Genomic DNA, 24,991 nt, shown 5'->3' with positions numbered 1-24,991 from the left:
ACTGGGGGGAGAGAGAGAATAGGTGGCATGACATGTATTGAGTCACTCGATATATAGTCCCAAGGAGATTCCTTGGCAGAGAAAATGGAATCGGGGTGTGTGCTGCTGCTGCTCTCTGACAGCGTAGCAGAAGACGTCAGGCATCATGCAGTTGCCCTTGCAAGACTTGCACCTGCATAATTGGAGGCTTGATAGTAGACGAGCATGGATGAGGGCAAATTCCGATTTGACCAAAATTGCTGTTGTTGATTTGTTGCATCCTTGAGATATAGCTAGCTATATAATTCCGAGTATCGTATCGGGATCTGGAGAAGAGAAGTACTTGTGGAAGGCTCCCCCATGCACTGGCACCATGTTGACCAAAGCCAAGCCAGGAATGGACTCCGATTCCATCATCGCGGCTGCAATCCAGTGGAATGAGATGTGCGGTAGACTAGAGCAGAACTTCAGGTCGGTACCTTACGTCTTTCGATATCAACAGTGAGCAAAACGGCCTGATTGCGCGGTACCTTGCAGATCTTGCAAATGGGGTTTGTCAGGCTCATCGAGGGTAGTTGAGACACGCGGCCGATGATCACACTAAGTAATAACCCCTGTCTACTGCTAAGTACTGACAATGAACTTGGCAGCACAAAATCTCAGACGAAAGAGGGCCTTGCGACACAACAACAACAATCTCAAAATCACATACGACGCTGTATGCATCGTGCCTGACCGCTGTCAGGTAGAGCATTGAAGTTCAACAGGTCAGCAGTTTCACAAGCCAACATGCGCGACTCTCCTGGTCAACAAGATGCAAGATTTCAAACGCATAGGTAAAGCTTCAAAATGGTACAATTTTCGACTCTTGCGAAATACATGACAGACAAGTAACTAAGTGAGTCCATTGGTGGATGCTATCAAAGCAAAGTGAACATTGAAATGCAGATATCATAGAACAGATATTTAAGCGCACCGATGACACATTCCTTGATCAAGCTTGGACAATCGTGTAACGTCCAGTGGCCGTGTCGCGCTTCAGGTTCCAAATTGTGTTCTCGGCAAGCGCAGCGATGTCCTGTGTCCAGATCGCAGGGGTGTCAATGGCACCTCGTAAGATTGCGGTCTCTTGATAGTCCGACGTGACGTAGATACGCAAGATCGGAGTAAACTGTGCTTTCACACTACTCTCATCTCTGTAATTTGTGCTGTTAGCCCTCTGAAGGAGAAATAGAAGAAAGATCACATACCCAACTTCGTTGAAGTACAGTGCGGGAGTGGGCATCAAGTCTCCTTTGTTCATAAAGCCTGGAGATGGAGGATAAGCTCAGGTAATAAAAGAGGAGACAACGATGGTCACAAACCGATTGCGAGATCTTGAACCGCGCCGGTTTTGTTGACAGCCTGCAGGACACCAGACGTTCCCGCCTGAGCGGACTACACAACATAGTATTCGTCGGTGGTCGATAAAATATCAATGCAAGTCAGACTTACAGAGAAGTGATAGACATCGTTGGTCCTGGTCAGGGTTGTTTTCTCGCCGTCCTGCATCATGGCTTGCGTTGGTACTATCAATTGCAGAATAGATGAGAGTCGCTCACATTGAGCTTGGCGCAGGTTCCAGCGCTGATGACGTTCCCATTCACGACCTGAGCTTTGGAGAAAGCGAGCCTATACAATAAATAAGCGACTTCAGTATTTATCGTTCTCGTCGATCATCTCACTGGTTCGTGTAGGTCGCTTGAGCCCTGTAGGCACCTGGAAAGAGGGATCGTGTGAGTTGGCAACTATGCAGCCAAATAACAGAAACGCTCACCCGTCTTCCCGAACGTGCTGACCCTGAAAATTTGCAATGTTGGAAATTGTCAAGGTCAAAAGTAAGCGCACTTACTTCCATACTATGGGGAAGAAGTCCTCATAGAGGCCTTGCAGGTCGCCATTAATCAAGGCGAGCATGATCGTCGCCTCCTTGCCGAGGTCGTTGCTGCGAGACGACGGTGAGTCGGGTGAAAAGTTATGCAAAGTGATAGCGCAAAGACACTCACGACTGGAAAGTCAAATTCCTGATGAAGGGGCGTGACATTGTTAAACACAAAGTGTACTAGTTGAGATTGAGACTGAATGTGGATTGAAGAGCTTGAGTTCTGTAGTTAGAGCCTCAGCAAGGAGGCTTTTATATGTTTTGGATCCCATAGGCTGTACCTCCTTCCTTGGTTTGCATTAAGCCAGCGTCTCCTTCGTGCCGAGATACCTGCCGCTGGAGACTAAGCACGAGTCCTTCTTATCTTCAGGGCGGTAGCATATGATGGCTCCTGACTTACTAGACAGCCGGCTTCTCCACGAATCCATTCCCTGGGCACTGCGCGCTCGGCGGAAGTTCGTAGCTGCCGTTGGCACCCCTGTTCCATGGCGTGCCTATCCTTTATTCCTTCCTATTGTGCTCCTCTGATAACGCTACAGATGGATAAGGATCTATCCCGAGATTTGATCTGCCCGCTAAGGTAGACGAATTGGGATTGAAACAATGGGCCTATACTTGTAGGCAGTTGAGTCACAGTCACGGTCATAAGTAGGTATACGCGAAAAGGATCCCATGGGCCATGGCGCATTTTGTGACGCGAGACTGCGGTATTTTTTTGCTATAGCACATAAATAATATTGGCCTCACCGGTTCTAGGGTGAATCAACTGTCAAAGTCAAGGTTCAGTCAAACGAGCTGCAAGATGCTGCACCTGCTTCGACCGGCGCATCAACTTGGGATGGAAACTCCGCTGATCACCCTGTTCACTGATGGGCTGCGTACATTGCAAGTTGCAAGAACGTTCTGATTGTTCAAGGCGCTTCGCCCGCTCAACCAGTTCTGAAGCAACATTCCGTATAGGAGGCACCACTGGACAAAATTAAATAAATAATTGAGGGGTGAAAATGAAAATCACCCATCTCCAAATAGCCTTACTCAGCCTCGCGGGGATGCAGACTATTAGCCAGCGTAAAAGGACCCCACTGCGAGCACTATGGATTCAATCGAACACCAAACTCGACCTTGGTACGTATCGTACAATGCTAGGGTAGGGAGTACGGTAAATTATGGGTGGGTGCGCACATCTATGAGTGCCTAGCGAGGCGAGAAAATTGAATGAGAAGAGGTCTTAAAGAAAAAATGGTCAGACGGCGTACCTGACGAGACGATAAATTGGAGCAAGAACAGGCAAGAGGCCGATTTCCTTAAGTCTCACTACTAAACATAAACCGTTAGTCTCCTAGTCAGACCATATAAAAGGAAAACAGTTGTTCCTTTTGATTATGGTCTGCTTTCGTTAGCGCCATCGATACCGCAGTACGATTTGATTACCTCATTGTAGTGGCGCTGGGAAGCGCCAGTCCCGGACTCTAAGAAATAATGATGGATTGGCAACAAATAGTCCTATATCAACATACATCAGAATCATTCACCTCTGCCAGCGCATTCTGTTTTCGTTCTAGACAGGCTGATTTGAGCTCGACAGAGTGCAAGACAATTTCCTGTGAGACATTCGATAACAAGCACACCAAACCCATGAGCGAGAATCTGACAGATAAACGTCACCCCAAACACTCGCTCCAGCATGAAATAGGTATAGTGCACATTGCCGAACACGACTCGCGAGTGCATTGCATGTTTTTCGATGAGAACCTGTTGTAGAGTGTGCGATAGCGTGGCGTAAATCAACAAATACCATCGCCTGGACGTTGGTGCAGCTCAGCTTCTCTAAATGGTGAGCAAGATCATCAACATCGGATGCCGATGAAGACACACCTATGATTCCCACATATATCTCAATTAGTAAAGTGGCCTAACGTACTCTTCCTATTACTTATGTAACGATCGTGCCCATGGTGTTTCTAGAAGCCCTCACTACTGGCCCGCAATGAAAGCGCCGGGGCCAAAACACTCGGCGCTCAGCCTTGTATTCACCCAATCCAATTCGAGTCTAGAGTTTCGACATCGTGAGGCGTACTGATTTTCACGCTGCAGGTTTGTACACATGCCGGACTCAGGTTGTCTTCAGGCCTGTCATTCTACGCCCGTGGTATGCATGGATTTGCATGATCCATTTCGTATGATTTCTTCATGTACAACAGCCACATTACAGCAGTTTGCGAAACTAATGGCACTGGCGTGTTGTGGGAAAATCACGATTGAGATTTGGGACTTGATTTTTTTTTACCATTCTGTGTTACATAATGCCGCGTCACACGGAGATCTTCATTTTGTTCTTTGGTGATTTTACGAAGCTTTTTGAGGGAAACGCCCGCACGATGGAGCTCACGGTGGATGGTGGTGTAGTGGAGTGCAATGAAGCGGTTGCATAACATGAGTCGAGTGATCTCGTCGAGAAACCAATCTGGCCGGTGGTGGACCAGTTCCACGAGGTACTGAACATCCTCAAGATTCAGCTTCCTCGGACGACCTGTGAATTCACTCCGTGGTTTGACTACATCGCCGGTGTGCTGATAGAGCTTTCGGATGCGGAAGAATGTGCGTCTCGAGAAGCCGACGCAATCAAGGATTTCACGAAGACTAAGGATATCTTGCTCATACAGGCGAATGGCAGCGAGTTTGACGTCGGATGAGATCTTTCGGTTGACCATACTAGGTGTATTGTTGTCCGACGTGGTGCAATTGTTTGAATTTTTCTCTAAGTCTCAAAACGGTGAAAATTTTCAAAGTCCCAAATCCTCAATTATGATTTTCCCACAACATGCCAGTGCCATTATATACGCACACAGCTGTAATATTTATAGATCATTTCAGACGCTTTCTATTCAAAGCTGACAAGACCCGCTTGCTCGGTCAACATTCGACAAAACGAGGTGTTCTTGTGATTAACAACGTCCAGAATTACCTAAGGCATCATACCAAGAACACCTCTCAATACTGTTACTCACCGATTGGCATCGGTGGTGATGACTTGACGTGCGACAAGATAATCCAACTAAAGAAATAATGTAATACCACGGAGATGAGTTTCAGCGGTCCGAAATCCTCGAGCCAGTGCTTGATGGCTAATACCACCTGCATCCCCGCGAGACCGAGTAGGGCAAATTAAAGACAGGTAATTTTCATCTCAGCCCGCAATTATTTATTCAATTTTGCCCAGTAGTGCCCCACGTATGATGTTGCTCCAGAACTAGCTGAGCGGGCGAAGCGCCTCGAACGTTCGGAACGTTCTTGCAGCTCGCAATGTACGCATCTTATCAGTGAACAGGGTGATCAGCGGAGTTTTCATCCCAAGTTTATGCGCCGGTCGAAGCAGGTTCAGCGTCTTTCAGCTCGTTTGACTGAACCTTGACTTTGACAGTTGATTCACCCTAGAACCGGTGAGGCCAATATTATTTATGTGCTATAGCAAAAATATATCCCAGTCTCGCGTCACAAAATGCGCCATGGCCCATGGGATCCTGATGCTTATACATACTTACGACCGTGACCGTGACTCGACTGCCTACAGGTATAGGCCCATTGTTTCGATCCGAATTCGTCTACCTTAGCGGGCAGATCGAATCTTAGTACTTGGTACTCAGTTTTGATACCTGTCCACCTGTGACGTTATGAAAGGAGCACAATAAGGAGATAACAAGGACAGGCGCACCCTGTAACAGGGGTACCGACGGCAGCTATGATCTTCCGAGCGCGCAATGCTCAGGGAATCGGTTCGTGGAAAGACCGGCCCCCAGCTAGTCATGACAGGGCCATCATGTGCTACCGCCTTGAAGATCAGAAGGACTCATATGTTTAGTCTCCAGCGACAGGCACCTCGGCATGAAGGAGACGCTGGATAAATCGCAAACCAAGGAAGGAGGTACAGCCTATGCGATCCAAAACATATAAAAGCCTCCTTGCTGAGGCTCTAACTACAGAACTCAAGCTCTTCAATTCACATCCAATCTCAATCTCGACTAGTACACTTTGTGTTTAACAATGTCACGCCCCTTCACTAGAACTTTGACCTTCCAGTCGTGAGCGCCCTTATGCTATCAATTTGCGTAACTTTTCACCGACTCACCGTCGTCTCGCAGCAACGACCTCGGCAAGGAGGCGACGATCATGCTCGCTTTGATTAATGGCGATCTGCAAGGCCTCTATGAGGACTTCTTCCCCATAGTATGGAAGTAAGTGCGCTTACTTTTGACCTCGACGACTTTAAACCTTGCAAATTTTCAGGGTCAGCACATTTGGAAAGACGGGTGGGTGTTTCTATTATTTTGCTGCCGAGTTGCCAACTCACATGATCTCTCTTTCCAGGTGCATACAGGGCCCAAGCGACCTACACGAACCAGTGAGATGATCGACGAAAACGATGGTCACGACAGTCACTTATTTATTGTATAGGCTTGCTTTCTCCAAAGCTCAGGTCGTGAATGGGAACGTCATCAGCGCCGGAACCTGTGTCAAGATCAATGTGAGCGACTCTCATCTATTCTACAATTACTAGCACCAACGCAAGCCATGATTCAGGACGGAGAGAAAACAACCCTGACCCGGACCAACGATGTCTATCACTTCTCTGTAAGTCTGGCTTTCATTGATATTTATCTTGACCACTGACGAATACTATTTTGTGTAGTCCGCTCAGGCGGGAACGTCTGGTGTCCTGCAGGCCGTGAACAAAACTGGCGCGGTTCAAGATCTCGCAGTCGGTTTGTGACCATCGTTGTCTCCTCTTTTATCACCTGAGCTTATCCTCCATCTCCAGGCTTTCTGAACAAAGGAGACTTGATGCCCACTCCCGCACTCTACTTCAACGAAGTTGGGTAAGTCATCTTTTCTCTATTTCTCCTTCAGGGGCCTCACAGCACAAATGCAGAGATGAGAGTAGTGTGAAGGCACAGTTCACTCCGATCCTGCGTGTCTACGTCACGTCGGACTATCAAGAGACCGCAATCTTACGAGGTGCCATTGACACTCCCGCGATCTGGATGCAGGACCTCGCTGCGCTTTCCGAGAATACGACTTGGAACCTCAAGCGCGACGCGGCCACTGGACATTACACAATTGTCCAAGCTTGATCAGGAATGCGATATTGGTGCGCCTAAATATCTGTTCTGTGAGGTCTGCATTTCAATCGTCACTCTGCTTTCATAGCATCTGCCAATGACCTGACTTAGTTACTTGTCCGTCATGTATTTTATCAGAGTCAAGAGTTGTACCGTTTTCTATGAGGCTTTATCTATGCGTTTGAAACCTTACATTTTGTTGTGCATGCAAGATGTTGGCTTTGTGAAACTGTGGACCTATCGAAAATTGATGCCCTACCTGACAGAGGTTAGTAACGATACATACGGCGTCATGCGTGATTTTTAGATTACAGTCGTTGAACAACGGGCGGAGTTGTGATGCAAGGTCCTTCGTCTGAGATTTTGTGTTGCCAAGTTGATTACCAAGTTAGCGGTAGACAGGAGTTATAGTCCGAAACGATGCATCCAACCCCCATTTTCAGACTAGTTTTTCCTAACATAGACATCAGGTGAGGAGACGCACCGAGCCTGAAGTGCACATTCTAGGGCAAGTCATCACCTGGTGGCGATAACTATGACAGATCATTATGCTATAGGCCTACCCCTATAGACTATAGACTAACCCAATTGGCACCTCACGAAGTCGGAACTTTCACAAAACTTGTACTTCTAGCTACTTAAACACAAAATTCTTAACATGGATTTCATCTCATCATGAGGTCGAACGACCACGATTAGAGCAGAAAGTGAAAGTGCCGAAGTCACGCAGGAATGTGCCGTTACGGAGTTTCAATACTGCACACGCCAGCTTCGGAAATACCGACTTGGGCTGGATATTTTCATCATTCTGTGCTAATCTAGCTATCCACGTCCTATAATGCAGCATAATGATCCATCTGGCGGCCCATTGCATCATCATCGACTTACATAGACAACCTTAGCAGAAATGTCACCTGCTGATATGTGCCGTGACGGAGTTTCAAACTGCATACACCAACTTTGGAAGTGCCGACTGGTGTTGGGTGCAGTGCATTCGCAGATCTAGCAGCGGTAGACGAGGAAAGCTGCGAGCTTTGTCAGACACTAGTATCATGCCAGACACTGAGTAATCGACGTTTGGGAGTGCAGGAGCCTCGTCGGCATGCCCACGAGAGTCAGCAATTATTATCTGTTGCATAGGAGGAAACTGTTGCTGACTGGTGCAGCATCCATACAATATTAATGTACATGGTCTTCCTACACATCCACTCAATTTTATAACTACAGTTGCCCTCATACTTAGATATATCTACTAGTTAATACTCGTTCAAATATTCGAATATTCACGCTGAATTCTTGCTTGACTGCCGGTCTTTGAAATCGGCCTATGTGACATGTCGTGACTTATAGTGACATTTGCGTGACTGCCGACTTCTGTGGGGTGCCGATTGCAGTGGAAGGGATAGTACAATGTACATGGTCCGAGTGACCGAGTCTCACTACACCGGCATCCCCCTCGATTTTATAGCTAACTGAACTCGCGCTCATCCTTGACTAGTGACTGCCGAGCTCACTTTGAAACCGGCCATATATATGGACTCCTTACGGTGACATCTGCGTGACTGCCGACTTCTGTGGGTGCCGGTCGCACCGTTCCGGAAGGGACAGTACTTATGTTACTACTACTACAATCGTCCATGGGCCCCATGATGTGGGTTGGCCCGTACAGTATGGGTGATTGTTATATGTGGCTGGCTGTAAGGTACGGCCTATTTCACTGAATGAGCTCAGGTACCAAGGCACGAAAGTACGAGAAAGCTCATCAAAGAAAACTCGCAAACCATGGAAGGAGGTACAGCCTATGTCAAAGCATATATAAGACCTGACTACTGAGGCTCTAACTGCAGAACTCGAGCTCTTCGATCCACACTCAATCCTAACTACACTTTTCATTTAGCAATCTGAAACAATGGAACAGTCACACCTCTTCACCGAGATGGGGTGCCATCGACACCCCTGCTATCTGGTCGCAGGACCTCGCTGGGCTTGCCAAGAACACAATTTTGACGCTCAAACCCGATGCGGCCACGGGACGTTACACGATGGTCCAATCTTGATTAAGGAATGCGACATTGGTGCGCCTAACTATGTGTTCCATGAGGCCCGGATCTCAATGTTCTCTCTGTTTCCATAGTATTTTCATTCAAACCAATGGCCTCACTTAGTTGCCCATCTTTTTTAAGCTCACTCGTCTATGTAGTTTGCAAGAGCTGTACCGTTTTTATCTGTGTGTTTGAAATTTTTTGCTCTCGGGCCGTGCTGCGGCATGTCAAGATATGTGAAATTGTCAACTCGTAGACCTATCGAACATTAATGTTCCACTTGACAATGGTTAGTCACGATGCATACAGCGTCATGTGTGATTTCGAGATTGCAGTTGTTGAACAACGGTGATGCACTTGCAGGTCTATCGTCTGAAATTTTGTCACTGCTGCAAAGTTAATTACAAAAATAGGGGTTATTACTTAACAAGTGAACGTGTGATCAGTCAGGCCTAGTCTTGCTCATCGTTGATATTGAAAGACGTAAGGTATCGACCTGAAGTTCTGCTCTAGTCTACCGTGCATCTCATTCCACTTGATTGCAGTCGTGATGATGGAAACGGAGGGTACGGCTTTGGTCAACATGATACCAGTGAATAGGGGCGTCTTCCACAAGTCCTTCTCTTCTCCAGATGCCGATGTGATACTCGGTGCCAAAGATCATACCCTGTTCCGCATCCACTCATGGACGCTGAAGACGACATCGGGCTGGTTTCGATCCCTCTTTTCCATGCCTCAACAAAGCCTTCTTCCAAATCACCCTGAGACCATCAATCTAGATGAGGACTCACACACGCTAGAGAGTCTGCTACTTATGATCTGCGGTCTGCCGATCAATCCACTCGCATCATATGACGAGGTCGATGCATTATTATTCGCTGCGGAAAAATACGAAATGCCAGGGCCTGTCTCGCTCATACGCGTGTTTATCATGACGCCCCCGCTCTTGGACCAACCTCTCCGTCTTTATGCAGCTGCAACACGCTGTGGATGGGAAGAGGAGGCCAAACGTGCATCCACGCAGTCGCTCGCTCTTAACATCTACGCACCAGAACATCAACCCATCCTCCGAAAACTGCGCACAGGCGCCGTGCTTGACCTGGTAAACTTGCATCGCGATCGACGCGAGGGCATTCGGAAACGACTGGATGAGCAGCCGTTCGTGACGGGAAGCTCGATGGCATCTTGCCCGCGGTGCAGATGGAGAATTGATCATCATGCGTGGAGAGAGCTCAAGTATAAAGTGGTGATGGAGATGGACGTACGGCCACTAGGAGATACGGTCGTTGATGTGGGATTGATTGAATGGTCTGAGGCGATCGCATGTTGGGATGCCAAGTGCCCTAACAGCGAGTGCACGTGTGTGTTGTACGACAAGGTCGAGACTTTGCGTTTGATTCGGGACTGTATTGACAGCCTTCCTAAAACAACATGAAACGTAGTAACGCACTGATATCTTGATAAATAGGTTAGTCGAGCAAATATTACACGGCTAGATGCAACAAAACAACAACAATTTTGGTCAAATCGGAAATTGCCTTCATTCATGCTCGTCTACCATCGAGTCTCCAGTTATGCAGGTGCAAGTCTTGCAAGGGCAGCTGCACGCTGCCTGACCTCCTCTGCTTCGCTGTCAGAGAGCAGCAGTAGCAGCACACAGCCAGAGTCCATTTTTGCTGCCAAAGAATCTCCTTGGGACCATATATTGAGCGACTCAATAAATGATATACCACCTGTCCTCCCCTCCCCAGTCCGCAGTCCTTTACGCGCTGGCGGTGTAGAAACCTCAGGACGCACCCGCGCACGCAGACAAGCAATGACCGCGCGCGAAATCAGCGCCTTCGACGAAATGTTCAACATGATCTTCGACGCGGTCTCAGAGCAAAAGAACCCCTCCGCCAAACTCTCCTCCTCAAAACAAGACGACCCACTCGCTGTTCTCGGTGGAATAGGGCGCAAGCCATTTAGTCAAGCCCCAATGTCAGATTTATTCGGCAAACTCAGACGACACTCAAAACGGTTGAAATGGACGACGGAGGCGGATGAGGAATTTGACAAGAAGAAGGAGGAAATGGAACTTTGTGATACGGATCAGCAGCTGCTTGAATGGGCCATGCGCGAGGTGTTCGGGCAGTCTCAGAAGTACGAGGAACGTGCACGAAATGCTATTGCTAAAGCCGAGGAACAGCATGCTACAGGCCTCACCCCAAGCTCAAACGCAAGCGGAAGCGCAAATCCACCACCACAACTTACGTCTACGCACCTTGAACTCCAACACCCAACATATCCCTACCTGATCGCGCACCTCATGCGTTCTTTCCGCGACAAATACCGTGACCCTCACCTCGCTCTCTCCATCTTCGACTATGCGCGGCACCTAAGCATACCAAGCTATGTATTCGGGTGCACCACTCCCGCATACAACGAACTGCTAGAAACCCGCTGGTCGTGCTTCCGCGACCTCAGAGGCGTACACGACGCCCTCGAAGAAATGCGGGTCAACGGGGTCGAACCCGATGGCAGAACCAAGAAACTTGTCGAGAAACTAAGGCGCGAAGTGGGGGCGCGCACGGTTTGGGAAGAGGAATCTATGTTTGGGAGTGGGGAGGTTGTTGGGATGTTATCTAAGATCGAACAGCTTGCTATTAAGGAGCCCAGAGGGAAGCGGGGGAAAGGGTCGGGCAGGAAAGGGCCGGCTTTTGATGCGTGGAAGGGGGATGCGCTTAAGGAGGACGTGGAGGACGGGTATGAGTTCGGCCAGTGGGGTTCTCGCAAGCCGAGGCCAAGACGTCGGGAACGAGACTCAGAACGGACAGCTGTCACGGGGCTGGATGATTTGCTGGATGGCAAGATACCAGGTGAAGACCAGCTGGAATTCAAATAGCGTATTAACCTATACATTTTTTGTCGTAATTAATCAAGGAGAGGTAGGAGCTTGTGCTACTTTGATGAACGACAGTAGAGTTGGGAGATGATAGATGATAGCAGGTACACTTGCGAGGACTGAAGAAGAAATCTGTATGTACGTGAATGCAATTCCAAGTTGGATGGTGGGTATAGAAAAAGATGGTGGATATACGATAGCATGGTAGGTATGATCACTTTCTGTTGCGAGATTTAGAAACGCGAGGTTGTGGGGGTGATGGTAGGCTGGCACCAAGGCCATGGACGGGAACATAATCCGCGTCAATTTGATCGCACTTGAGATGCATCAAAAGATTATAAACAAACACTTGTTCATACCTGCGAAGACATCAATATATATCGACAAGGACATCATCGAAACGCGCACTGAGCATTTGTGAACACAACAGTCATAGATTCTGAATTACACCTCAGCAAGTTTGGCGCCATCACCAACGCCAGATTCGCCGACGTCATTTTCGTTGCCGTCTGCACCTTCTCCTCCAAAAAGAACTGCAAGAAGCTGATCAGGAAAATAACGACTCGTCTGTTTATCGTGGGCAGACGCCTAACGAGCTGTATGCACATTTCAGGCTCGCGAGAATGCGTGATGCAGTCGTTGTACATCTCTTCAGGTACCAGTGGATCGGATAACTCACGCAACCAGAGTTTGAGCAACGAAGCTAGGACATGCGGATCATCAACGCTGTCAAGCGTGTAGTAGCCCCTATCAATGCGCAACTTCAGTTCCGACACGGAGTCGCTATCCCCAGCGACGCGGAAAATGCCCTCCGCTTTCATGCCCCCAAGAGCAAGGATCCCATCTGCGAGGAATGGGAGAATAATAGGGATCTTCTCGTGTGGGTAGTTGCGCTCCTGCAGGCGCATCGTCGCGTCCAGCGATTCTCCGAATGTGGATGGATTGAAGGCGGCATCTGACGCGGTCTCGATCTCTGCCATCGTCGGAGGCTTTCCACGTGGTCCTTTCTTCGAGATCGCAACTAGACGGCGGAGACAGTGCTTGGCTATCACGTCAACCCTGCCCTCTTGCTGAGTCGTCCGCTGTTGCATAAAGGAACGCAGGTAGGTTTCGAAGTTCTTCGAGGGTGGGAAAGCAGTGAGGAGTACGCAGAGCATCTGCCAGCCTTTGAAGACGCTTTCTCTGAAACATTTGTAAGACGGCTAGAGATCAGATGTAGACGGACAGCATACGTATTGGGATTCCCATTGAGCTGCTTCATCAACTGACAATATATCTCATCTCTCAGCTCGCCATGCGCCAAACCTTCTCCAAGTAACCATCGCTCTTCCTCCAGTAGACCGACGGTGCTTCCTGTAAGGGAATGCACAGAGCCATTATGAACGGGTATACCGGCCGATTTCTCACGCTCGCGGTCGCCCATGATGTGTTGGATGACTTTGAAAATCCGGACTGCATCGTTCTTCAGCGAGCGATTCAATGTGAGAAGTGGCGAGCTGAGGGGCGCCTGGATGTATGTTAGCTAGCGCAAGGACTAGAGATGGGTACCCGCCTTCTGCCATGTCATCATTTGTGCAACGGGAACCTTGCGCCTGAAGATGAAGCCTGTACGATGTGTAGAGAAATATTGTCTTGCGTAGTCTGATTCGACGAATTGTTGGATGTCTGATGCGAGGTCATGAGGAAGGACGGGATATGTGCTAAGAGAAAGTATGAGACGCTATCAATACATGCATGCGACGTGCTTACCCGGATGCTAAAGTAGTAGTAGGGGCAGAGTGAGTAGGTTGCCTAGCGATTGGAATTGGTTTTCCTCCTGTGGGGTTCTTGACGGCGCTCATGTTCTTGGTTGCCTCTGGACGCAGGCTATCAGCCGAGAAAGAATCGGTAGTGAAAAGTTGTACCTTTGTTGAGAACAGGACTACTGATAGCCTTACCAAGTACTGTGGGCGGCGTTGAGGTACTGCGTGCCATCCAAAAACTGTTGCTCGCAGCTAGTTTTGGAGTTTGAGGAACTTCTCGTTTCTCATTCACTTGCTCTTTGGGAGGATGGCTCGTGCTTGGCCGTGGTTTATCCATGGCCGGTGGGGATGACGGTGATAGCCCATGACCAGTGTCAGAAGCAGCCCGTCGCTCAGACAACGACAGCATCTCCACAGCAGCGTTGAGACTTTGTGGGATGGGAGATCGATGTGGTACATAAGAGGATGATTTTGCCCGCGATCGCGATGGTGAGGTGTCATCGATATCTGAGACTGGACGTCTGTCTTTCTCTTTGTGGCGACTCGATCGTGTACTTCCGCTCGCTGCGACCTTGGCAGGTGGCGTTGATAATGATTTTCGTGAGGATGGTGTAGAAGGTTCCGTTGTGTACGGGGATGCGGGTATAGGGGGTAGATGGTGTCCATTTGACCATCCATGATGGGAGCTTGGGTGGCCATATTGGTCTGTGGTGAATGAACGCCTTACGGTAGGAGATTTCTTGGCCGGGCTAGCCCCAGAAGCTGATATCCTTCCTGGAGAACTCCGCGTGGATGATAATGAGTGTCGGGGCAACGGGGGCTCTACGTTGGAACGGAGTGACACAGGGCGCGCATCTTTTGTGCTTGCCTGTGATCGAGTCCGAGTTCGACAGGGAGGCCGACCTGGCGCTATAGTAGATTCCTGCCCTTCAGAAATCGTTTTGCGCATGCCATTCTGCGATAGGCGACGACCCAGGGCGGTTTGCTGCAGAAAGAGGCATGAGCTACTCTTATAAGAAAGATCGGACGTGAATGTATCACTTGAATGACAGTCAGGGGAATGACAAAACTATCTGGACGTTCCCAGACTGTCTCCCCTGTCTTGGTTTGGTAATAGTATGGGATTCCACCACGGGAGTCATCGCTGAGCTCCCACCACTCTCCCTCCGTACTCGGAGGCAAACTGCACAGACACAAGCCGTAAGAACATAGATCTTAATATTTGAAATTATGATACCACGCACACAAACGTACCAGCTGGTGGATCCCAGCTCACTTGTCCAGTGGCAGGGCACGCGAAGAATACAGTGCTAGTCTTGTAAAGTACGTTCTAAACATTAAACCATGTTGATGATCGAGAGATGAATACCTGCGGATCTACTAAAGTCACCCAAAAATTGGAGCCCCATCTCGCATCCTCTGCATCTACACGGCCAAAACTTGCTGACGGACGGGGACTGCTGACGGGCTCGCCATTGACGTTTACTTTGGGTATGGCAGAAGCATCCGTGGTATTTCCATTGGTCTTTGCGTCTAGATCGGCTGCAGGGGGTGCCTGTGACCCAGGGACTATCTGAGCGTCTGATGGCGGAGAAAGCGGTTTCAAATCAGCCGTTGTCTCGTCCACAGCAACAGCCATGTCCAACTTTTGACGATTCAAAAAAGTGGATGAGCTGGAGATTTCCCAGGCGCCAAGGTGACAATAATCCCGATGGACGTAAGGAGCCCGACAACGACGACGACGAAAATTGGGTGATTTATCAAATCAAAAAACTATGAGGAGACAATCAAAAACCAGGAAGTCAAAAGAGAAAAAAATTGAAGGTAGACGGTTCCGACAACGATAGTTAACCCCTTGCAAGGCCGTAATCGATCCTCCCGAATTCGGAAAACGTATATAGGTCAATATAAGTTGTAACGCTTCATTTACGTTGCTGTAACCAACGCTAACCACTTACTTCATCCCATCAATAAATGTGAGTCGCCTTGTATCCTAGTCTAACCTAGCGTGATTCCTTTGCTTTCTCCACAAAGCTCTTCAACGTCGCTATGTCCTCCTGATCACCCGCTATCGACTTTTCAATCCGCTCATATACCTTCGCTATGCCCCGGTAGACGTCCCCCTCGCTCCCACCAACAAAGCCAGCAATTTCTTCCATCTCTCCAATCCATCTGTACGCTTTCGGCAGCATGGGTGGTACAGTCTTAACTAGACGGTCCAACAAAATAGGCTGCGACATCTGTAGCTCTCTCATGAGAGCATCTGCGGTTGCAGGCGACGACGCATGAGCCGCTGCCTTGCGTCAATCACCCGTTTCCTTCACAAGAAGATAAAAATCACCTAGCACCATCGTGGTGTACAATCCTGTTGTTCCCTTTGTTATTCCCTGTTAAACGTGTTTTAGTAACGTACAACTTGTTCGTCTGCCTCTTTTACTCACAGCATACGACATCTTGAGTGCGCTAGCGTCTCCCACCCCCACGCCTTCTCCTTTCAGAGGAGATACTTTCAAACCATACTTGGATAATGTAGTGAATTCATCCAAAATTCTCATATCCTCCGCTGACGCGTAGAATGTAGGATTGTAGTCACCTTTCGGGGGCCCTCCAATAATGCCAGCATCAACAAACCCGATGCTTGTCCCTGCAAAAAGTGCCGCGATACGTTTTACCGTTTCCGGGTTGACAGCATTGCAGTCAACAAACGTCCGTGGGGAGAGTAGTGCGCTCCCGTGTTTTGCAGCAACTTTCTGTATCTTTTCGGCAAACGATACGGCATCTCTTGGCGGCAAAATGCTCAGAATCCAGTCCGACTTGAGCACAAGGTCGTCGACAGAGAGGTCAATCATTCCTGCATCTTGTGCTCGCTTTCGCGTGGCTTCAGAACGACCGTTGAGGTTGGTGTAGACTGTGCAGCCGAAGCTGGTCAGGCGTTTTGCCACGGCAGCGCCCATGGCCCCGGCAGCGACAACTGCCAGACGCGGTATTACGGACGACATGGTGGTTCAATGCAATCTCATATCTCACGAAGATACCAATAACAGCTGGCTCTATATTTAAAGTCATCGAACGGCTATTTCTGGAACAGGTCGGAGCAGATCCGCTACTCTGCAGTTCATGTAAGCAACTCACCTCGATGAATCAATAGTTCATGCATGTCAACTATATCACACATTTGTAATGGCGTCGATACAGTCTTTGGCAGGCATGTAAGATCACATGGTTGCTACCATCGCGCTGTCACTCTTAACCTTGGCTCTACAGGCACAAGACTTGTATACACGGCTATGGACACGAGTGTCAGAAAAGATTCTTGCTTGATTATTGACATTCGCTCTCTACGCTTAGGAACACATTTCCATTTTCTTGGTGTTGCTTTGGTAACACAATTGTGGGGATAGCCCTCTACACATTCGCCGGTTGCTGTCGGCCCAGTCTGCCTGAGTGGTCGCAAGCAATGGGTAGAAGTTCTAATTGAACAACCGTTCAAACTACAGATAGTAGGGAAGGTCCATTACTTGCGTTACACTCACTATTGCCCCAGACTGTTCCCGACTCGAACGTCGCTTACAGCGGGTACCTAACCCCTGGACTTCTGAACTCCCCACCAAGATTTTGCCTTGCTGCCAGTTGTGGTGCCCATTTTGCTTTCCTTTAGCAAATTGATGTTCATTTTCGCTGTTGTATTTTCATTAGAATCTCGTTGGCTTTATCCGCCCAATGCCTTTGGTAATCGAGGTCACCCTAAGTTACAGGTAGTATCTACAGCGCACCTAGGTTATTTATGTGGCGCGAAAGTGCGTGAATAAACTAGATGGGATCAGCATTTAATGTGGCTACAAGAGACGAACGCATGTCCGAAAGAACCGCGCAAAGGATGATATGCAAAGCACTGGAATGTGACAGTACAGTGCATGTATGACGCCATCTCGAATTGAGCGCATGAAAATAAGATGTTATCTTGTCCCAGATGTGCCAGAGTGCCGGATGCGGCTCTCGACAGAGGTAGTATCGGCGGGAGGAAGGCAGATTTGGCAACTCGAGGCGTGAATTGCAAGGGTCTGCTGTAACCCACACAGATAAAGTGCCGTAGCAAAAATATCGCAGTGATACATTGAGTAATACAAGGGGTCATAAAAAACTGGGTGTGGGGGTATTTCGTGTGCAACATCTTGGGGTGAACCCAGTCATCAAGATTAAGCATGCGCGGGTGCAAGAATTCTAAGCTCTTGCGCAAAAACGGCTACATAATTGCGAGAGATCTGAGGAAACGATGAGCAAAAAAAGTAAACCTGACAACTACAGGAGACGACTTACAACAGGGAGAGGCAGAGGCAGAAAGGAAGACGGGGAGAGAACAACAAGATATGGCTTAAATGCAACAAAAAATCAAAACTAAAAAGATCAACGAAGGAGGGCTAACCTTGTCAGGAAAAGGAAATTATTTCAGGCGCACTCAGATCAGTCTGGAGGCTCTCTTCGGTGGAGTTGCGGTACTATATGTGCTCACCACGCGGTCTCGTATCTGTTCTCGAATGAACCAACCACCTATATGGATTGCATTCGAACTGCGTCCTCTCATCATCAGGTATGTACGTACTCTGGTCTAGACCAAGTCACGGTGATAAACATATCTCCCTAGCCATCACCTGTAATGCAGAAAATCGGGAGTAGAATAACGAGATCGCTCTCTGAAACCAAACATCAGTTTGCCTTGCCACCAGGTCAGGGTGGGAGATCTGGGGCGGAGTCTACGGCGGCCACTACTCGAGTATCGCATTAAGTATCATCCTGTTTAGGATAATAGACTGGGAGCAATGCATCCTTTTAGACGCTGTCGCCTGTTATCAGTGCCCTCACGACATGAATGACCTGATCGATCAAGCTGGGAAAGACGTGAAGCCCAAAGCAGAGTTCCTAGTTCTTGCTGAAGAACTTCACTCCTACATTCTAAGCTTCCTTCCTTGGCAAGATATTCTTCGTTGTACATCTGTGAGCCTCCAATTTACTGTCGACGTTGAACCCCATAGATTGATTTTAATGTCTTGCTGGCAGGTATGCAAGGCCCTTCGCCAGATATACGTATCATCTTCCGAGCTTCAGTACATCGTAGAACTCGGTGGCCAACGACTACTGCCAGTTCCCATCGCGGATCTCGGCAACCACACTTCTGTTTCTCAGCACCTACAACTCCTGAGGGACAAAGCCCACGCATGGTTCCAGTTTGACCTCCATGCCTACTCTTTCCAAACATTCTCTATGCAAGAACAATTTTATGAAGTGGGAACATCCCTCGCTGATGGACATCTCTGTATATGGTCACGATACCACGAAACTGAAGACTCGGGAAACTGGGCCAAGATCGTTCCAATACTACCAAAGCCCTCTCAGCAAACAATCGAGCGGTATTGGCCTCCAGGATCGCTTTGTTCAATTCCCAATGCATACATTGTCGATGTGTACATGGACCCAGCACAAAACCTGATCGCTATCGCGTATGCTGTTAATAATGATACGCTCCAGGAGGGAAGATTCTACGTTGAACTTAGAACCCTGGATGGAGATGATATCCACCCTCAAGCTGCTGGACAGACGCTGTTTCTCTCGGTGCTTACCGCACAAGCCAGCCATGACTGGTTCACGATAACGGAGGTTCTGAAGCTCAGGGTTTTTGGGAGGCATCTCGCTCTCCAGTGTTCCCCGGTGTTCGACGATCCGGTCAGCACTACATCTCGGGTCATCTGGTGGTTGCAACTTTGGGATTGGCAACACTCGACAACGTCCAATGTGAGCTGGCATTGTCAAAAATACTAGTGCAAGACTTGAACTTGATTTACGTAGTGCAACCTCAGTGACACAATGACACATTTCCGAGAGTCAATCGATTTTTGCTTTGTCGGAAACGATAGGTTGTTGATGGCCAGCGATGATCTGAAGCTCTATTCGATCGAGGATATGTCCCGGGAACCCCAATTGTTGGCATGCTACTTGTTACCCTTTCCAGTGGCGAGCATGTGGTGCCACCTACCCATCAACGATATTGCGCACGGCTCACAGATGCAGATGCAAGCCCAACAAACGATGTGGACCTCAGACCCTGAACATCGACTGTTATGTTATTCCACGTTCCGTCCGAGTCTCGTCTTCGCCATTTCTACCCAGATTTTCTTCGATCTCGACACAAAGCGCGTTGGTGAAAAGGCAGTGACGGTACCATGGCAAAATTGGGGCCCTACAAATACTCGCGTGTTTCCGGACTCGTGGAAAGTTTGGGTCAGCGGGAATCGAGTTTTACAGGCATTCCCTACAGGCACCAGGTCCCAGTATAGATTGCATATGATGGACTTCAGTCCGTTGGCTGTTGAGCGTCGGCAGGGTCTAGGACGAGTGGTGAGAGAGCCGTCTGCTACAGAGATCCATAAGCAGGGGAAGACGTTAATAACCTCTCTGCCTTATGTCGAGGTCGTGTCCGACATAGTCTTCGATGCTGTCGAATTAATTGGGGTGTGGGTCGATAGGGATAGAATTTATTTAGCCAAGATGATGGATCCGCCGGAGGACAACGTAGGTTTCTCCAAGAAGTCTGCCATACTGATACTGATTTCATTCAGCCTGGGGATCTAAGAATGGAACAACTCAAAGTCATCGAGATGTCAATCGCAGACCACTCGTGATTGTGGTCTAGGCGTCCCCGAGCCTGTGTTTGACTGGGCAACCCAAATAGAAAGAAGGCGTTGGCAGTCGAAAGTACTTTCCACGGTATAGTTGGTCGTTATGATGCTTTCAGGTATGACCTGTACTTCATTTTTTGGAAGCATGTTGCATATAAATAATGTTATTGGCAGAAGCTAAGGACATCTCGTGTACAAAATATCAATATCTAGGGTAATTGAGAAGTTGATCGTAGACACCAGCATTAGGTGTAAGTTCTCTGGTCCGGACTAACCAATCCCATCTCCCTCGCCATGATCTGTAACGCAAGGAACTGAGAGTAGAACCGTGCTGAAAAAAGATCGCCCTCTGCAAACCAGAGTCCATCATCTGGAGCAGAACGTTAGCATTCCCGAGTCGCGCAATCAAATCAACGGAATACTGACGTCCAGTCGGCCTCCAAATACCTGCGAGCTCACATTCACTATCCCATCCTCCAAGGTCATGGACGGCATCCGCGACCTGGGGCCCAAAAAGGCCCTCGGCGACTTGTTTAATCGTAGTGTTTGAGTACCTGTAAATAATGCGTCAGAAGTGCGCAATCACACGGATAGATGTTTGAAAGATATACCCTGTTGCAAAGATGACAAGGTCGGCCATCACTCGCGAACCATCGTCGAACACCATCCCGGTAGGGGAGAAGTGGGAGATCTCATGCCCGGACTTGACAGTGATCTGCTTGCTAGTAAGCAGTGTGCGTGGGGAAACTCGGTGAAAGTGATAATACCTTGCCAGACGTGATGAGCTTTGCACAACCCCGGTCGATGTAATAGCCACCTGGGGTGTCGGTGAGAAAAATAGAACCGTACAGAATAAACAAACACACCTCGTCGAACGGAGAGACGGTGCAAGAAATTGTCCTCAGGGCCGGGAAGGAGATAACCATTCCGGGACAAATTCTCCCTGAGGTCCCTAAGGGAAAAGGGTAAGATGAAGAAATTGTTTCAGATCTTGCCAACTAACTGGTCGATATGTGCATACATCTCCATACTATCATACTGGAAATTTCGTACAGTTGATAAGGGGAGGGCGACATAGAAGCGGTCGGCAATCTCTGTCGGAGGAACGTCCTGCCCGACATATCCTACGAGTCAAGTCAATGGAGATCTCCGCAGTAAATACACTGAGATTACCGGTAAGCATGCGGTCGATCGTCTGGCGACTCACAACGGCGGTCGGGGAACGTTGGACAAGCATTGTTTGAGATCCGTGATTCGCCATGTCCTGAGCAATATCGTGAGCAGAGCATCCTCCGCCCACGACGATGACTTTCTGCGCGCCGACGCAGGAAGAGGACCTGTATTCGCTTGAATGGATAATAGAACCAAGAAAGGAGTTCTGCACGTAGAGAGTCAGCGTCGACAAAGAATCGAGTCGTACTTGCGTACTTTTCCTGGAATCGAAGGCGTAAACGAGAGTGCACCTCCCACTGTACTAATGCCTGTGGCGCCAATCAGATGCCGAGCTGTCACGGTAATATAGATTTTCCCAGAAACAGATATAGACAATGTCCAGGTACTCGATGAAGCGTCGTATGAAGCAGCAGAAATGTGCGCCGAGGTCAACACATGAAGACCAAGAGTCCTTTGGTAATTTTCAAGATAGTCAGCAACGTCTCTGCAGGGGATATATTTTCCGCATCCCTCTGGAAATGCGACGAAAGGAAGATGATCTGTTGGCACATTAGCATAGTACGAGGTCGGCTGTTCTTTGGCAGCACGTACTGAACGCCTTGGGAGTATTTGTCTCCAGAGACTCGTATCGAGAACGCCAACTATCGCCAACTGCGCCAGATCTCTCCAGGACAAGTGTAGAGATGCCGAGATTCTCCAAACGGGCGGCCACGGATAAGCCGCACTGACCTGCACCTACGACGACAGCTGTGTAATCCATTATACTGTTCCACTCAGCGGAACGACAGAGAGGCGTATGTACACCAAAACGGTCGATCACACCGGATAATCGATCCATCATGGTCACAAAGGACCAAGCCTTCCATGAGGAATCTTCGCTTTGAGTCAGAGTGAAGACTCCAGTGCACTGCGCTATGACCGTATGAAATTGTATAATTCCTTGGATGAACAGTCTTGTAGGACCAACACGCCGATGACGAACACCTGGCAAGAGTCGGAACCGATTTGGCCGCGCAACAGCGACGGGAACTGAGAAAAATTGCTGAATTTTTGGAAGTGCGTGCAAGGTGCGAAAATCAGGAGTGAATGCCAAGAGATCTCGCCAGTAGCTATCGTTCGTGAACGAATTCTGGAGAGTAAAACTGGGGCTGGATAGGTCACAAATCAATGCAGAAAGCCACGCAGATGAGATTGCCTCTGATATACAACAATCAGTGAACCTAGTTTGACTTTGAAAGGCAGGCTTACCTGCAGATAATGGAGCAGAGAAGGTTTCTACGCAAGACATATCTGCTGAATGTCTTCTCTCAGTATTGCAACTGGATATGTGGTTTGAGACTAAGTATATGCGTCCCTCAGGCTCTGATTTATAGGTCGGTAGCACAGGATGGCTCCTGACTTGCTAGACAGCCGGGTTCCTCACGAACCCATTCCCTGAAGGTTGTGCACTCGGAAGTTCGTAGCTGCCGTTGGTAGTCCTGTTCCGGGGCGCGCCTATCCTTTATACCTTCCTATTGTACTCCTCTCATAACGTCACAGGTATACGCAAATATGAGCCCATAGGCCATGGCGCATTTTGTGACGCGCGACCACGATATCTTTTTGCTATAGCACATAAATAGTACTGGCCCCGCCTATTTTAGGATGGATAAACTGTCAAAGTCAAAGTTCAGTCAAACACGCTTAAAGACGTTGAACCTGCTTCGGCCGGTACATGAACTTGGGGTGCAAGCTCCGCTGATCACCCGGCCCACTGATGGGCTGCGTACATTGTAAGTTGTCGAAACGTTCTGATCGTTCAAGGCGCTCGGCTGGTTCTAGAGCAATATCCCATATACAGGACATCGCTGGACAAAATTAAATAAATAACTGCGGGGTGAAGATGAAAGTGACCCATCTTTAACTTGCCTTACTCGACCTCGCGGGGACGTAAGCGGTAAGGCATTAGCCAACATAAATATGGCAAGCACTGGCTCGAAGATTTCGAACCCCTGAAACTCGTCTCCGTGATATTGCGATATTTCTTTGTTGGATGATTTTCTCGCACGTCAAGCTATCACCACTGATGAGTAACAATTGTTTCTCAACCTCCTCAACTGACTGGCCTATTTGCCCCCAAAAGTCCACAAGGGCATCACTTAACTCCGTCATCACAGCTTCGTTCTTGCTGCTGCGAGCGGGTAGATTTTATTGGGCCGAATGGAAGCTGTTCGGAACTTGGCACCTCGTGTGCAGAAGAGTATTCCTAGTATGACAAGAGCTGTAGAACATATATCGTAAGTACCTGGAAGCCAGTGCAGTATGAGCACCGCATCGAGGTGGACTGTTTGATGGCATCAAGGAAGTCTTGCAGTCATCTGCTTGTTCTCATCCAAGAGAGGGCTCTTGGCAGACATGTCAAAGGCAAGAACGATGATCAATATGGACTGATGTAAGTACTGGCAAGACCAAGCGTCCAATGCAAGAGACACGTCGCCTTAGGTAATTCTGGATGTTGTTAATACAAAGTTCAACCATTCAACGTTGTAACTGCTTAACGTTAGGGGCGCTCACTTGTCAAGGGATGCTCAATTCTAAATCTCGTTACCGTTTGCTGTAGTGACAAAGTTCAAACACAGGTACAGCATTGATTGCCGATGCTTGCGTACTCGTACTAATCCTTATTTGGGACCGGTCGGGCTCTCCAGCTGCTTGACCGGAAACTCAACACTGCGTTAGTCAACCTTAATTTCAAAGTCCGTTCGGGAAGGCCCGACTTCAACAAAAAACTTTATGAATCATAATACGCTTGTAGCGCGGGAAATTATCCATCTTAGGGTTGACAGCTCTGACGTGCGGGATGGGAGAGAAGATATATCATAGGTCAATATATTTGTTCTGGGGAGACTACAAAGAGTGAAGACTGGGTACTAAGTGAGTGGGCGAACAGTGTGCAGCACTTCTGGCCCCAATCGAAGATCTGCCTAGGAGAAAACAGGTGAGCTGTGAATCCCTGACAGGTTAGGAGTCCATTATAACACATTGCAGTGAAGCTGCAGAAAAACCCAACAAGGTAGGAGGAAGGGGGTACTCACGGGCAGTGGACTTCAGTGAGTTCTGGGCATGGAGACTCAAATGAATTCTTTGTGAATGGCAGGAATGGCTTGCATATATGGTGCCATGATTTGGGCATGCTTCCACAGGTATGACTGGAAGGTGTCACTGGCCCAATGACCCTTCATCTTGACGACCTCAAATGGAACATTTTGAAGCAAATATTCGAGAGTGGAACCAATGCGGATGCTGTGTCCCTGGAGAGGATCTGTTCCTGCCACTCTAGCTGCTTCTGCTAAGCAGGATATGAACTTCTGCTTAGTGAGAGGTCTGTGACCCTTCTTGTGATGGTAGGTGAATAGCATGGAACCAGGAGGGGGTGCATTGACTACCAGATGGTTGAGAAATGCTTCTTCTGGGTCTGAGGGT

At 48.5% G+C, this 24,991-nt stretch overlaps 9 protein-coding genes across 9 annotated transcripts; 4 read left to right on the top strand and 5 right to left on the bottom strand.

The window, feature by feature from the left end:
* Positions 1–973: 973 nt before the first annotated feature.
* BJ212DRAFT_1301531 (uncharacterized protein) lies at positions 974–2,062 on the bottom strand (the record flags this gene model as incomplete). The annotated part of the gene is made up of 9 exons (XM_041333140.1): positions 974–1,175; positions 1,230–1,287; positions 1,344–1,416; positions 1,474–1,524; positions 1,581–1,650; positions 1,704–1,737; positions 1,796–1,818; positions 1,871–1,963; positions 2,025–2,062. The coding sequence occupies 9 exons, from the start codon at positions 2,060–2,062 to the stop codon at positions 974–976; spliced, it is 642 nt and encodes a 213-aa protein (XP_041190702.1).
* A 1,204-nt stretch (positions 2,063–3,266) lies between these two features.
* BJ212DRAFT_1370471 (uncharacterized protein) lies at positions 3,267–3,764 on the bottom strand. Its single transcript, XM_041336262.1, is given in 3 exon segments — positions 3,267–3,287; positions 3,332–3,484; positions 3,495–3,764. 2 exon segments carry the CDS (start codon positions 3,696–3,698, stop codon positions 3,425–3,427), a joined length of 264 nt encoding a protein of 87 aa, XP_041190701.1. The 5' UTR covers positions 3,699–3,764; the 3' UTR covers positions 3,267–3,287; positions 3,332–3,424.
* Positions 3,765–5,941: 2,177 nt separating this feature from the next.
* BJ212DRAFT_1483166 (uncharacterized protein) lies at positions 5,942–7,029 on the top strand (the record flags this gene model as incomplete). Its single annotated transcript, XM_041340571.1, has 9 exons — positions 5,942–5,979; positions 6,040–6,132; positions 6,185–6,207; positions 6,266–6,299; positions 6,353–6,422; positions 6,479–6,529; positions 6,588–6,660; positions 6,717–6,774; positions 6,828–7,029. 9 exons carry the CDS (start codon positions 5,942–5,944, stop codon positions 7,027–7,029), a joined length of 642 nt encoding a protein of 213 aa, XP_041190700.1.
* A 2,613-nt stretch (positions 7,030–9,642) lies between these two features.
* On the top strand, positions 9,643–10,494 carry BJ212DRAFT_1276686 (uncharacterized protein; the record flags this gene model as incomplete). The annotated part of the gene is made up of 1 exon (XM_041331298.1): positions 9,643–10,494. One exon carries the CDS (start codon positions 9,643–9,645, stop codon positions 10,492–10,494), a length of 852 nt encoding a protein of 283 aa, XP_041190699.1.
* Positions 10,495–10,917: 423 nt separating this feature from the next.
* BJ212DRAFT_1370450 (uncharacterized protein) lies at positions 10,918–11,943 on the top strand (the record flags this gene model as incomplete). Its single annotated transcript, XM_041336261.1, has 3 exons — positions 10,918–11,212; positions 11,258–11,371; positions 11,495–11,943. 3 exons carry the CDS (start codon positions 10,918–10,920, stop codon positions 11,941–11,943), a joined length of 858 nt encoding a protein of 285 aa, XP_041190698.1.
* A 214-nt stretch (positions 11,944–12,157) lies between these two features.
* On the bottom strand, positions 12,158–15,564 carry BJ212DRAFT_1569642 (uncharacterized protein; the record flags this gene model as incomplete). The annotated part of the gene is made up of 10 exons (XM_041342028.1): positions 15,055–15,564; positions 14,930–15,000; positions 14,714–14,868; positions 14,469–14,607; positions 14,055–14,371; positions 13,693–13,798; positions 13,496–13,643; positions 13,176–13,450; positions 12,352–13,125; positions 12,158–12,302 (listed from the first exon to the last, which is right to left on the bottom strand). Exons 1-10 carry the CDS (start codon positions 15,322–15,324, stop codon positions 12,158–12,160), a joined length of 2,400 nt encoding a protein of 799 aa, XP_041190697.1. The 5' UTR covers positions 15,325–15,564.
* Positions 15,565–16,708, bottom strand: BJ212DRAFT_1370444 (6-phosphogluconate dehydrogenase). Its single transcript, XM_041336260.1, has 3 exons — positions 16,127–16,708; positions 16,027–16,072; positions 15,565–15,978 (listed from the first exon to the last, which is right to left on the bottom strand). Exons 1-3 carry the CDS (start codon positions 16,682–16,684, stop codon positions 15,689–15,691), a joined length of 894 nt encoding a protein of 297 aa, XP_041190696.1. The 5' UTR covers positions 16,685–16,708; the 3' UTR covers positions 15,565–15,688.
* A 2,779-nt stretch (positions 16,709–19,487) lies between these two features.
* Positions 19,488–20,455, top strand: BJ212DRAFT_456692 (uncharacterized protein). The gene has a single exon (XM_041343254.1). It carries the CDS (start codon positions 19,545–19,547, stop codon positions 20,307–20,309), a length of 765 nt encoding a protein of 254 aa, XP_041190695.1. The 5' UTR covers positions 19,488–19,544; the 3' UTR covers positions 20,310–20,455.
* Positions 20,456–20,601: 146 nt separating this feature from the next.
* BJ212DRAFT_1483160 (putative dimethylaniline monooxygenase (N-oxide-forming)) lies at positions 20,602–22,817 on the bottom strand (the record flags this gene model as incomplete). The annotated part of the gene is made up of 10 exons (XM_041340570.1): positions 20,602–20,726; positions 20,783–20,910; positions 20,968–21,071; positions 21,124–21,173; positions 21,223–21,308; positions 21,360–21,480; positions 21,530–21,734; positions 21,785–22,068; positions 22,121–22,726; positions 22,778–22,817. 10 exons carry the CDS (start codon positions 22,815–22,817, stop codon positions 20,602–20,604), a joined length of 1,749 nt encoding a protein of 582 aa, XP_041190694.1.
* Between the last annotated feature and the right edge of the window lie 2,174 nt (positions 22,818–24,991).

Source organism: Suillus subaureus (assembly GCF_016647635.1).
Source record: "Suillus subaureus strain MN1 chromosome Unknown BJ212scaffold_26, whole genome shotgun sequence".
Lineage (NCBI taxonomy): Eukaryota > Fungi > Basidiomycota > Agaricomycetes > Boletales > Suillaceae > Suillus > Suillus subaureus.
The sequence above is the reverse complement of the archived record's forward strand: the minus strand, read 5'-3'. Positions and strand labels throughout refer to the sequence as shown.